General features: G+C 33.5%; 1 protein-coding gene across 3 annotated transcripts; it reads left to right on the top strand.

Moving 5' to 3' along the window:
* The first annotated feature begins 536 nt into the window (after positions 1–536).
* Positions 537–8666, top strand: LOC101220839 (protein TRIGALACTOSYLDIACYLGLYCEROL 2, chloroplastic). 3 transcript variants are annotated; one of them, XM_011660339.2, is made up of 6 exons: positions 537–749; positions 3661–4204; positions 4754–5083; positions 6247–6362; positions 7691–7781; positions 8183–8666. In XM_011660339.2, exons 2-6 carry the CDS (start codon positions 3677–3679, stop codon positions 8273–8275), a joined length of 1158 nt encoding a protein of 385 aa, XP_011658641.1. In that variant the 5' UTR covers positions 537–749; positions 3661–3676; the 3' UTR covers positions 8276–8666. The 3 variants fall into 3 exon arrangements, 2 of the variants coding, with proteins under 2 accessions (XP_011658641.1, XP_011658640.1); XM_011660338.2 differs by having other exon boundaries at positions 560–749; positions 3635–4204; XR_004218397.1 differs by lacking the exon at positions 8183–8666 and having other exon boundaries at positions 549–749; positions 3635–4204; positions 6236–6362.
* The last annotated feature ends 5257 nt before the right edge of the window (positions 8667–13923 follow it).

The raw sequence follows: 13923 nt of genomic DNA, 5'->3' as shown, positions 1-13923 counted from the left end.
TTCTAACATTGAAAAAAGAAGTTAATTTTAATTTTGAATTTGAATAAATAATGTTATAAAAGTTTACCTCAGTAGTTATTGTCGTATTAATTGGTTTGTCGTTCTTATTTGTATTACTTTATAAATGAAAAGTGAAAACTAGTATTCTACAAACGTCATTCACATGCATTTTCTATTTGAAAATAGTACGAGAAAAATGCATTTGTAACTTTTAATATTTTAAGTTCATATGATTATGGTAACGAAACATTTCATTTCTTAATCATACTTTCAGACTTTCTAATTTGGATACATTTTTTAATAAAAAGATAGAGTGAGTATACTTGAGTTTAGGTAGATTATTGTTTTTACATCATCTTAGATAAATGAATCGAAAAGCTTAAATAGATGAATGAAGACGAATTTAATATCAACGTAGGTTATTGAATGAGATTAGCGGAGGCAGACTCGAACCATTTGAATGTGGGAAGGGGCAGCGATGGTAATTTAATTTGATAAAATCTAGTTGGGCTTAATTCACAAGCATCGTAGATTCCAATGGGTCTAAAATTTCGAGGGTTAAAATGGTAACAGCGTCTAAACTTTGGCTACGAGAACGCTCTTCAGAGTCCGGAAATGGCAGTATTCAAACAGTTCTCTTCTTCCCCATTTTCACCCATTTCTTGGTTCTAATTCCTGTTCTACTGCTGCTTGGAATTGTTGGCTGGATGTCATCTCTACTCTAGTGTAGTTACAATCTCGAGTTACCGGTGCGTAATTTATGCTATGCTATCAGTTCGGATTTGCTATAATTTCATGGATTTCGTTGTCTTTTTTATTGTTGTGAATAATTTTTTGGATGTGGATTTTTTATGTATTATTTATTTTGGGAGAATTCGTCTTTTATATCTAGGCTTAGCTGATTTGATGAGGAGGATGCCGTTGGTTGGTTGATTTCGTACATTGGATTTTTGTGCTTTGTGTTGTGTTACGTTACTTATGTTAGTGTATTAAACGAACGTAAGTAGTGGAGAGGGCTTACTAGTTACTACTGTTTTTTCCGTCTCTGGAATCTGAAAATTCTACTGATATGATTCTTAGCGGCAGGGAGAGTGAATTGGATCTCCATTTCTGTTTGAAAAGTACGAGAAAACAGATTATTCGTAACTTTAAGGAAATAGAATACTGAAGCTAAGTGTCATGTATGGAGGGGTGATTTAGGGAGGAAAACTTCCATCTGTTTTGAATTGTGTATAAAATTTACTCTGGACACATGTGGGGTTCAGAAACTGAAAGTGTGACGCCCTAGGTAAATTTACCTGGTTCCCCAAATTTGTTTGAGCTTAAAACATCTATTGAGAAATTTAGGTTTGGGCTGCATAAGGAGTAGGTTGGATTGGGAAAATTGTGATTTTGACTTAGTGTAGTCACTTGGGGTTTGTTTTAAAATTAAAAAAATAAAATAAAATAAAACTGAATTGGTTCAGTTTTTGGCAGACTCAAACCCGTCTTGCTGGAAATTTTGTTCTTCTCACAGCCTAACTGCCTGAATCCCTCTCTCTCAAACGGTTTCTGCAGCCTCTTCTATCCTCCTCTTTTCCAAACGACTTTGCAGCCACTATATCTTGCTCTCTCTCTCTCGGTACCAGATCATGCTCTCTCTCTCAAATCTCACTGTACCGGATCTTGCTCTTTCTCTCACTTTATCGATTGCTGCCAGCCACTGTTTACGATTTTGCAGTTGACGGTGCTGTCACATTTCAGTCAGACATTCATCCTTCTGCAGTAGCAGTGGGTGAATTGTTTTTGGGTGTTTTCCATTAGTTTTGATTTCGATTTGGACCACTAGTGTTTCCCAAACTAAAACACTCAATTACCACCTGATTTTGGGACTGAGGTTCTGATTTATTGATGTTATATTTTTGAATTAGATAAAGAATTTCGTAGTGGAGAAAAGAATTTGTAAGAAATTGGATTTCAATTGATGCAAGGGTCAGGGTGGGATTTACTGTTTCACAAAATTATTTGAAATATCATCATAAGCTCACAGGGTGGGATTTACTGTTGAAATTGTGTAAGTGGTAATTTGGGCACTATTTCATGTTGTATGTGATCCCCTGTGTTTACCATGAAAGACATATTAACCATGTATTTGTTAGGAATCAATGTAGTTATGGGATGCCTTTGTCCCCCATTGGTTAGAATGGGATGATCAGTGTGGTACTTTAGTGGCTTGCCTCTCCCAGCCCAATAGCTGGCTTTGGGGGTGTGGTTCTCCAAGGTAGTTAAATACCCAACAATAGTATCAGAGTCAGTTGTCGACATTTCAAGTGGAACCGATGGAGGTTTCTGACCCAGTGTGTCCGCATGAAGTTAATCTTTGATTAATTATGTTTTAATTACCAAATTAGTTGTTAACACCCTTTAGTTATCCTTTTAGGATTCTTGTAATTCTCCATAAATAGAGAATCCCCGCTTGTATTCCATATCTTCTCATTCATAATAAAGATTTTGTTAGTTTCTTGGAATTTTCTCTCCTTTTAGTAATTAGGCTACATCAGTTCCCTCTATATAAAACCTGCATGTTGCTTTTGCATGTTATGACACATCCCTATCAACGAGGACTCTTACTCTGTGTTTTAAAAAATATTTGCCTTTTTTCTTCTTCCAAAACTTTCTTTTGAGTTAAGAACAAAAAGAACCTAGGCTGGCAGTAGAGTCAGGTCAAAGTGCAATGGGAGATATCTTATTTATGTTTATAATCTATTTGAACCATTTCCACGTTTAGTTCAAGTCTCTTTTCTTGTCAAGGAATTTTTCGTTGTGTTTATTTGGTTATCTTAAAGAATTTGGAGGTTTTCCGATATTCTATTTGGGATCCCAAAAAATTAAGTTTGAATTGGTTAGTATATGAGTTTCTATAAATGTTGAATTCAAGTTGGTTTCAAAATAAACGTCAAGTCTTAATAGATGCCAGAATCTATGAGTTTTGACTACGTCTAGGTTACTAAAAGTCTGACTGTTACAGAAAGTTCCTTTTTACATTCTAGTTTTTCTGTTCATGGGGTTTTATCCTTCTTGGTAGTCATAGGTTTATTAGCAACTTGTGCTTTAACTTATTTTGATTCAAAGCTGAATACTTTCACTTATGGAGCTCACATGGTAGAACCATTTACTTTAAATAACCAAGTCAAAGTAAGCGTTTTAGCCTACACTACAATTGAAGCTGCTTGTTTGATTCCTTATTTCATTGTTGCTTATGAGATGCTTTATTTGTCCACCAATCATGACTTTTCTCTTGATATATGGTTTCACGTCCTTGTTCGCTTGTTCTTGCAGAAACTTTTTATGGATCTTAAATATACTTTCCATTTAATTAGACCAACTAGTTAAATCATCTAAGTAGACTTTATTTCATTCCTTGGCAACCAATCTGTTTTTTCCTTCTCTATCTTTGATAGTTACTTGCACTATTTTTCACTTATGATGACCTCTGCTTTGATTTATGGGCGCCATTCTTGATCATTGAACTGAACGTGGACTTGTCTATGACTTGGTGTTCTTTTTCAACATCAAGTTAATAATGGAAAATAATAAATGTTGTTCTTTAAGTTGAGTTATCTGCTGATAGTTCCAAAATTGTATGTTTCCTCAGGCAGTTGTTTAAATCTTCTTTTACAGTTGCTGTTGTGCAAAAATGGTGGGAGATATTCGTGTGCAGGTTGTAACATGTTCTGTGACGTTACCCTCATCCTTGGTTACCCTTCCACATAGATCTTCAAGTAGGTTGTCTTACTCTTATCATCTCCCATTGGGTCTGAAATCAAAAGTGAAGCAGATAAAGGCTACATCTGCTGATGCTGGTCATAGTCAGCCCCCATCATCTTCAGAAAGAAGGAATCCACTTTCCCTTTTTCTGGATGTACCTCGTACTGTGTGGAGGCAAACATTGCGTCCTTTGAGTAATTTTGGGTTCGGTCAAAGGAGCATATGGGAAGGTGGGGTTGGGTTGTTCCTAGTGTCAGGTGCTATACTCCTCACACTCAGTTTGGCTTGGTTGAGAGGCTTTCAACTACGGTCTAAATTTAGAAAATACTTGGCTGTCTTCGAGTTTGCTCAGGCTAGTGGCATTTCTGTTGGAACTCCTGTAAGAATTAGAGGAGTTACTGTAGGCAATGTCATTCGTGTTAACCCTTCCCTGAGGTGTATTGAGACTGTTGTTGAGGTATGCTGTATGCTTCTTATTCATACCTTTTCCCTGTTTGACTAGAACATACTGTTTTGTCTTACGAAGGATGTGTTTGAGATGGGTTTGAAAAAGAAACGCTTTTAAATGAAAACACATTTTCTATCAATACTTTTGGGAAGAATCATTAACAATTGTTTCTCATAGAAGCACTTTGCATGCTTTTAGAATTTTAAAAATCACTTTTGATTATCTAACTAAAACTATAAAAATCTTGAAACTTACTTTTGATGAAACAAAAGCACTTCTTATCATTCCTATTTTTAGCTTGTGAACGAAGAGGGTTGCTCATTGACTTAAAGAGATTAAAATTTCATTGACTAAGATGTGTGAGAAGAAAGAACTAAAGAAAGAGTGACATTTTCATTTCCTTGATAATCAAAGCTTTTAAGAATGCTTTAACATGAGCATTGCAGCATATGCCTGTAGTTCATGTAATCTTCATCATAATAGTTTGCCTATGGGCGTGAGTTTCTTTTCTTTAACATTTTTTAATGCACAAAATAAGACCTACCTCCCATCTTGCAGGTTGAAGATGATAAAATAATTATACCCCGTAATTCATTGGTTGAAGTAAACCAATCAGGTCTTCTTATGGAGACAATGATTGACATTACTCCCCGGGATCCTATCCCAGTTCCTTCTGCAGGACCACTTGATCCAGAATGTATTCAAGAAGGCTTAATATTATGTGATAAGCAGAAAATTAAGGGATATCAAGGGGTAAGTTTGGATGCATTAGTTGGAATTTTCACTCGGCTTGGACGGGAAGCAGAGGAAATAGGGCTTACCAATACATTTTTATTAGCCCAGCGAGTTGCTTTGGTTATTGAAGAAGCAAAGCCTTTGCTTTTAAAGGTGTGACTCCTTACAATTTCATGCTTTAATCTTTGTTTGCTAGCTTGGTTTCTAGACAAATAGTTATTCAAGTTGTGATTGTTTATATTTTGTAAATATTATAAAAATTTATTATATTGGTAGCTCTAGGGGATGTTTACAGATTTCGTTGAGAGGATGAAAAGCTTATAAAAAAAATTATGAGGAAGGAACTATGAAGTACTCCTACGTCATGAATTCCATGGAATCTGATATTGTGTTAGGCTTGGCTTCTAGATTGACCTATACAGTAGTACTATGTAGAGGGCATGTTTACAGATTTCGATAAGAGGATGAAAAGCTTATTAAAAAATTATGAGTAAGGAGCTATGAAGTACTTGTAAGTCATCAATTCCATGGAATCTGATATTTTGTTAGGCTTGGCTTCTAGATTGACTTGTACAGTAGTACTATGTAGAGGGCATGTTTACAGATTTCGATAAGAGGATGAAAAGCTTATTAAAAAATTATGAGTAAGGAGCTATGAAGTACTTGTAAGTCATCAATTCCATGGAATCTGATATTTTGTTACACTTGGCTTCTAGATTGACCTATACAGTATGTACTACGTAGAGGGCATGTTTACAGATTTCGTTAAAAGGATGAAAAGCTTATTAAAAAATTATGAGTAAGGAGTTATACTCGTAAGTCATCAATTCCATGGAATCTGATATTTTGTTAGGCTTGGCTTCTAGATTGACCCATGCAGTACGTACTACGTAGAGGGCATGTTTACAGATTTCGTAAAGAGGATGAAAAGCTTATTTAAAAATTATGAGTGAGCTATGAAGTACTCGTAAGTCATCTATTCCATGGAATCTGATAATTTGTTAGGCTTGGCTTCTAGATTGACCTATACAGTACGTACTACATAGAATCTGTATTGTAGCTAAAAAAACTCTTAAAGAGCAAATATGATAAAAACATTTATAGTTATGACATAAATGAGTTGTGTTGCGGCTAGAAAATGGGTGCTTGTTTTAGATGTTCTGGTATTCGGCCTTTGAACGGAACCAAGAATTTGTTTTATTAAAATGTATTAGGCTCTTGTTTGTCTGTCCATTTTGGTGAGTTAGATATATAGTCCCACAGATTTAATTATCTTCTCATTCAAATTCTTTTGATTTGATGTAGTGATGTCTCAGATTCAAGCCATGGCTGAAGATGTTCAACCTTTGCTTGCTGAGGTTCGTGACAGTGGTCTTCTAAAGGAAGTTGAAAGCTTAACTAGAAGTCTTTCACATGCTACGGAAGATTTAAGGTAAACTACTCTAAAGTTCGATATCGAAAATTTTAATTTAGATAAGTTTTGATTTCTGAATGGCCACAAATCTTCTAATAAAGCACCACTGTTGAGGAAATGAAAAGGTACTACAGTTTTCAATCCTTTGACAATTCCCTAGAGACTAGTCTAGATCACTGGACTTGGAGAAACCTTGCTCTTTTTGTCAAAAATTCTTTTATGCTTCTCCATCCGCTTAACTAGCGTTTGTCAAACTTGTGAGTTTCATCAATAAATAATCCAACCACAAATGGTGAGTAATTTTCCATTAAGCATTTTTATGAAAATACTTGTGAATTTGAAAATATTCTAGCAATTTTTAACAATTATCTGTGCTGAAAGAACAATTACGGAACAAATATCCTTGAAATAAGAAAAGGAAACAAAAATACTCCATCCTCTATGCTTCTTTGAGGATTCTCCACAATGTTCATTTTACCAAGCGTCTACATCTACGGAAAAACTTTAACCTTGTGCTTTTTGAATTTCCAAATAGCTGAAATAAGTAGTTTCTTCGAGGTATAACAGCGAGGAAACTGTGAATAGAGCTTTACCATAACTTTTCCTGCCATATCCAACTGTCAAATTGGTGTCTTCTTATTGTAATGTTGTGCAACTTACTGTTAGGTACATAAGCACCCTGGAGAACCACACCCCAAAAGCCAGCTATTGAAGTGGAAGAGCCAAGCCATTTAAGTACCATATTAGTCATCCCATTCTAACCAATGTGGGACAAAGACATCTCATAACTATCTTGGTCCCTAACAATATCCCATCCTCGGGAAGCCGACGTCTCAGCGGCTACTCCCGCAGTACTTCACTCGGTCACACTCAATTAGAACATTTCCCCGGTTCCAGTCCAAAACATCTACAAACTGCTCTAATACCATTGTTACGTACTTAAGCACCTTGGAGAACCACACCCCAAAAACCAGCTATTGGAGTGGGGGAGCCAAGACACTTTAAGTGCCACATTGGTCATCCAGTTCTAAAAAATGTGGGACAAAGACCTCGCATAACTACCTTTGGTGCCTAACAATACTACCATTATACCATTATACTCTCTTGCCTAATACCATACTTATCTAGGTACCTTACACTTACCTACACTCTAGGCTGTTTCTGGTTACTTCATAGGAACATTCCTTGTTCCTTGTAAAAATGTAACAGAAATAAAAGAAAGAATGCCTCTGTTAACTTGGTTCATTTCTTCCATTCCTTTGATCCCAAACTTAAATATATTTTGTGAATTATTATGAATTTCTTTTACATGATGTATGCTCACGTTCTTTGAGACTGTTTTACAGAAGCGTGCAGGCATCCATTCTGACCCCGGAGAACACAGAACTGCTTCAGAAGTCCATTTATACTCTAATTCATACTTTGAAGAACGTAGAGGTGAGTTCTTAATTAGTCAAACTCTTCTTGATTTTCCGACCAGTGTTTTTTATAGCCTTTGGTGCATTAAAGCATATGATAGCTTCGAGCACAAGGGTAAAAGACAAACAAATGTAAATAAAATTTTAATACATGATGAATAAATGTAAATAAAATTTTAATACATGATGAATAGTAAGACAATAAATCTAAGAAAATAGAGCTTTTATTTAAGATTAGAAAAATTTTAAAAATAAAGAAGGAAATCAAGCTTGAGACTCACATCTCAAGCAAACTTAATCAAGGGAGCTTCGATGCACTGTACAATATACACATGCTCTGTGGATAAAACACTCTTCTTTACAACTTCTTTATCTTTGTAATTCTCTCTTTGGTTTATCCTTTCTATCTCAATGTTTCAGAGTTTGAGCTCCGAAGTTCTTGGATTCACCGGTGACGAGGCAACAAAACGGAATTTAAAACTACTTATCAGATCTCTGAGCAGGCTACTATAACTATGAGACATAGATGTGCTGGAGATGGGATTGTATGGACTCGGTATTTGGGCAACAATTTATTTTCAACCCTTTCATATTGCAGGCGCAAAGCCGATGTGGCTAGACATATTTACGCAACTGTTTTTGTGGTTTTGGTTTCTGTGGGGGGAAGGAGGAGGAAGTCAGGCATTGGCAAAAGAATTTGGGAAAAGTTATAACCACAGTTCATTTTAGCATAGAAATATATGTGAGAATGTTCTTAGATAAAGCTCTGTTGAAACAGTGGGAAATTATTTATTCTTATTAACACATGTTTGTTGTCCTTCATTTCTGTTCAAAGGCTTCGTTCTTTCAGGCTGGAGTCCATATAAAGATTGGAAAAGCTACATATGATTGCTACTTAGGTCAACCTTCCAATTTACTTTCCTATCCTTGTGAAGCACTTTACAAGGTAATGAACATTTTATTTTAGTTTTTTTTTTTTTTGGTACAACAGTGTTGGAGTAAGGTGTGGAATCATGGAATCTTCAAATGAGATTCATGCCTTAATCTATGAGCTATCCTTCAAATCTTTTGGAAGTTTTCTTGTTCGTGTTTTACGACAAATGTTGCTTTAGTTGGTCGTGATTTCTATAGCCACACTCATGATTTGTAGCATTCAATATTTAAAAATAAGTGAGAAAGTGGAAGTGTAGGTAACAAAACCAAGAGCGAAGAGTGGGTAACAGAGGGAGCGAGAGGAAAAAGGACGAATTGGCAATTATTGAAAAGAACACGAGAAAATTTTGTTGATGCTAGCAAAGATTAGAAAAAACCTATTTTGATGAAAGCTAATTAAGAACCATAAGAGAAGTAGCGTGTGTGTCATCTTTTTCGGACGAGATTTTTCTTGTTCTTTTTTCTTCACATTAGTATCTTCGTTCAATATGACCTCATTTTGAGACTAAATTAAACTGTTTTTTAGCTTAGGAACATGACTATATGGTTTTTAAACTTACGTTGATCAGTTGATCAAAAAGACCATTTATTCACTAATTTTTTAGTTGATAAGCCTACTGTTATGATATTAATATATATATATATATATATATATATAGCATGGAGACCGTTTATTGTTCTTTTTCTTTTAATGATTATGACTATATATATATATACATACATACATGTACGTATATATAATAATAATAATAATAATAATGGAAGAATAAATAATAAATGCGAATGGTCCCCTGGAAAAAAAAAATAATGGAGTTCACCAGGCTGGGCTCATAAATATTGTCATCTTCCATCTCAAAACACTGCCATCAGAAATTTATGGCTATTAACCTCTTTAATTGAAATGCTCATTGCAATATTTTCACAAACTTAGATAATGCTCTGTCTCCTCAAGTTCACACCAATTTCTTCTCATTCGTCTCATAAAATCTCTTTTTCTTTTTAAAGACGAAGTATTGTTACATCACATGTTATTGGTTCATGCTCGCACATGTATATAAAGTTCAATGAATTTCTTGATTTGTATCTTTAAAATTTGTTCGATAGATTCTTAAACTTGAAAAAGTGTTTGTTCCTTCTAGCCATTATATTATTTTAAGAATTTATGGATTTAATTGACATAAAATTAAAAACGTAAGATCCTATTAGATGCTCAAATCAATTTATAACTTACAATTTTAGTAATTTTTTTTTGTAAAGAATGTCAAATATTTTAAGTGTTTTAGATATAAAAATAATGACTATAGATGTATTATACACTTTAACTCAATTGAAAAAGCAATTAGAGAGACAATTAAAAATTTAAGGAGTAAACTTATAACTTTACTTTATGTACACTTTAATCATGAAACTTATATTTTAGCTGGCAAAATTAGATTTTTGTTCAAAATTAATGGTCAACAATCAAAATCCGTCCAATATTAATTCAAATCGAAATTGAAGCCTATTGGCTTTTGGAGGTAATTTTTATTAAAGTTTTACAATCACAATGTTAAAAAAGTGTGTTCAACTTCAATGTTAAAGAAAGCACGAAAATGAGTACTAATTTTCTCCTCCACGATAGGTAGGGATTGAAAGGTTGAATCATTGACTCGACTCCATATTTGTGTACAAGACACTATTTCTAGTGTCATCGAAAAAAATAGTTATAAACAAGTGTATAAATTAGATGTTTGAATTTTGTGATCCTCACATTACCATTATAAAAATTCAATCATTCTAATTATCGAATTTTCATATATAACAGTACTTAGTACCTAAGATTTTAAATTTATATTTTTAGTTTTCAAGTTTTTATAATAGCTTGATGAAATTTTGAAATATCTTAAATATTATATATATGAAATTTTTAATGCAAAAATAATGTTAAATTATGAAAAATATCTTGAAATTTGTTATGCGATTAAAAAATACCCTAAAACTTTTAAGAGTTGCAATATTAGCCCTTATTTTCATAAACGTTTTAGATATACCTTTAACAAGAAGAAATTGTTTGGATGAAATTTGAGATATAAAAGGTATGGTAAGTGATATAGAATGGATATTTGGTTCACCACATCAATTTAGGTGATGAAAACATAGTTTTAGATCCTGATTTCTGTTCAAAATTCTGAAGAATTTATACTACTAGAATAGGTTTGAGCACTTATGAAACACTTGTGAAAATTGAACGGTGATATTACACGTTTGTAAAGTACATAGTTCTTTTCTAAACAAAGAGAAAAGTTCAAGGATATTTGTTGAAATCTATATTGAAAAAAATAATTAGAGAGGAATAGAGGAGTAAGAGTGGTCGAGTTCAAGGAGGAGAGAGAAAAAGACCATTTAAAAAAAGCGTCATATCAACATTTAAAATAATAAATTAGAAAATTACTCGGAGACATTTTAAACCTATTCTCACATATTAGAATTAGAATAATATATCTTGAAACTCTAAACCAAACTCATCTATAATTAGATCAAATATTCAAAAAAGAAAAAAGAAATCACTACTTATGAAATTTTCTTACAAATGACCAAAACTTTGAGTTAGTCAATGTCGTTTCTTCTATTTTTTTCTCATAACAAGAAATGAAAATCTATAATCGTTAATTCACACTAACAACATTTAATTATTTATATTGTTTCTCACACACCATTGATGAGAGTTCAAATAAGCGATGCATGAGTACTACGAGCACACACATCAACAAGAGAGCAATATAGGTAAGAGAAAGAGACCGAGCATGAGAATACTATCATATTAAATTAGTTGAACGAGACTGCAAAGAGTAGAGGAGGAGCCCTTAGTAGCAACAATGGGAGAAAAAAACGAATAGCCTTAGAGTGTGAAGTACCAAAATGACCTAAATTTCATGCTCATTAAAATTGCGATAGAAACAATATGAATAATTAACATGCCTTTAGTACATTCTAATTTCTAACAATGACACATAGTTATTTTTCGTTATTTTTTCAAAAGTGGTGTAAGCAACATTAATTTGGAAGAACGAGCTAAGTTATTATAGTCTTAGATTATGATTTTTGTTTGGGGTATATATTATTTTAGTTTGAATTATAATAATATGTGTTTTATTTATAGATTATTTTAGTTTGATAAGAAAATAATAAATATTGTAAGCAAAGAATAAAAAAAAATATGATTGTCAAATAGTAAATAAGAAGTTTTAAAATAATGTTTAGGGTAGCTAATTGAAAACTTTTAAATAGTATTTCCTGTGATTATTATAGTCTTAGATAGTTTTTACTCTAAATGACAACTTTAGAAAAATGATGATTGTCAAATAGTAAAAGTGTAGAAAAATTGAAGATGTTTGAAACAGTGTTTACTGTAACCAATTGAAGATTTTTAAATAGTTTTTTTTGCTCCAAACAGTCCCTTAAACTTTGACATAGAACAATGTAAGTCTAAATTTTCATAAGCTAATAAATTTAAACTTTGTCATGGATCAATACGAGGACAAAAAATCATTTATACGAGTGCTAATTGAGTTATGCCCTCGACGAAATAATTTGTCTTTATCTTATTATATATATATATATATATATTATCCTTTATTAATTTATTTTTGTTTTGTTTTGGTTATTTTAAAAGAAGAAATTGGGAGTGAGATTTGAGATTTGAGAAGTAGTTGGGGGCCCACGATAATCATATTCAACCCCACCCCCCCGCCAAAAACCGAATAAGAACACTCTCTCTTTTCCCCCAAACACTTCTCTTCAATTCTGATCACTTCTCTTTCCCTCTCTCACCCTCCTCCGATCATCACCCTCCTCCGCTATGACTTCCATTCCAGGGCGGAGATTTCTACCCACTCCCCCTCTCAACGACGCTCTCCCTCTCTCCCAACCACACCAATATTCCACTCAAACCCTACGCCGGAGGCTCTCTTCCATTTCCTTCAAGATCCACCCTATTTCTTCTCCCCTTACTTCCTGGTCCTTTCCCAGATCCAAATCCATGTCCTCAATGCGCGATTTCACCCGTACTTCTCTCCGTAAGTGGTGGGATTGGGGATGGTCCTGGATCCTCTCTCGTAAAGCTGCCTTCGCTAGAGATCTGGAGATGAACGACAACGATGATCATGAAGAAACTACTAAAGCTCTTGGATCTACTTATTCCTCCAGAGGTAGTTTCAAATTCAAACATCTTTTCTATAAAGTTAGGTCTGAGTTCCGTAAACTCATTCGATCTGATCGCGTCGGTCTTCCTCAAACTTTTAAATACGATTCGGTTAATTACTCGAAGAATTTCGATGACGGAGTGAAATAATAATCTTAGCGTGCTATATACACACACCACCGTATAATCGATCATGAAATTCAGGCTCTTATGATCTTATTGAATAATATGCTGCTCTATAATTCCAAGCTAGATTCAGGACAGAAAGAAAAAAAAAATATATCCCAGTTCGGATTTGGCAAAAATGTAGTAACGTTGTTGATGGGTGTCATGTTGTTTGCTTCTTCGATCGTTCTTGGCTTGATTGGATAACTCAGAAAACGCTCATTTGAGACGAAGAAGAACAGAGAGATTATAGAGATCTTCGTTGCAAATTCAATTAAGAAGGGAGATGAAAGAGTTTGAAGTACATAATGAATTTCTACTTTGCTTTTTCTTTTTGGGTATAAGTAACGCAAAATTCCTTTGCTTCTAATTGTTACTATTTTTCTTTCTTGCGTCATCCAATACTATATTTTCTTCTCCACACTTTTTCTTTTTGTTATTTTAGTATTTTCATATTCTTCCTCTTAGCTTTTGGAGATCTATGTATTAATTACCAACAACATTTGAGTTTTGTTTTTAATAATTTTTAAGAATCAAGTCAGACTTAATTTAATTATAATTCCTTTAAATTATATAAGGTACTTTTCTATACTTTGAATATAAAAAAAAAGGGTGTAAAAAGAAAGAGTGAGTGTCGGTGAGGGGATTGAATATAATGGGAAGAAATTTGTGAATAATTAAGATCCGTTTCATATGATATGATACGATATGATATGTCCAATTAAGTGTTATTATGAAGGAAAGGTGGTGTGTCCAATGGTGAGTTCTACACACTGTCGGTCACATAAACTCTCCTTCAATATTGGGGCTTTTATTTTTATTTTTCTTCTTTTTAATAAAATAAATAAATAAGCACTCAATTTTGTATCTTACAAATTCAATT

Source organism: Cucumis sativus, chromosome 7, assembly GCF_000004075.3.
Source record: "Cucumis sativus cultivar 9930 chromosome 7, Cucumber_9930_V3, whole genome shotgun sequence".
NCBI classification, from domain to species: Eukaryota; Viridiplantae; Streptophyta; class Magnoliopsida; order Cucurbitales; family Cucurbitaceae; genus Cucumis; species Cucumis sativus.
The sequence above is the reverse complement of the archived record's forward strand: the minus strand, read 5'-3'. Positions and strand labels throughout refer to the sequence as shown.

What these genes read in the sequence shown, in the direction of transcription:
- LOC101220839 (XM_011660339.2), top strand. Translation starts at nt 3,677, where the DNA reads ATGGTGGGAGATATTCGTGTGCAGGTTGTAACATGTTCTGTGACGTTA. An exon ending in CATGCTACGGAAGATTTAAG is followed by an intron (nt 6,363 to 7,690) that starts GTAAACTACTCT and finishes ACTGTTTTACAG; the next exon opens with AAGCGTGCAGGCATCCATTC. An exon ending in ATACTTTGAAGAACGTAGAG is followed by an intron (nt 7,782 to 8,182) that starts GTGAGTTCTTAA and finishes TCAATGTTTCAG; the next exon opens with AGTTTGAGCTCCGAAGTTCT.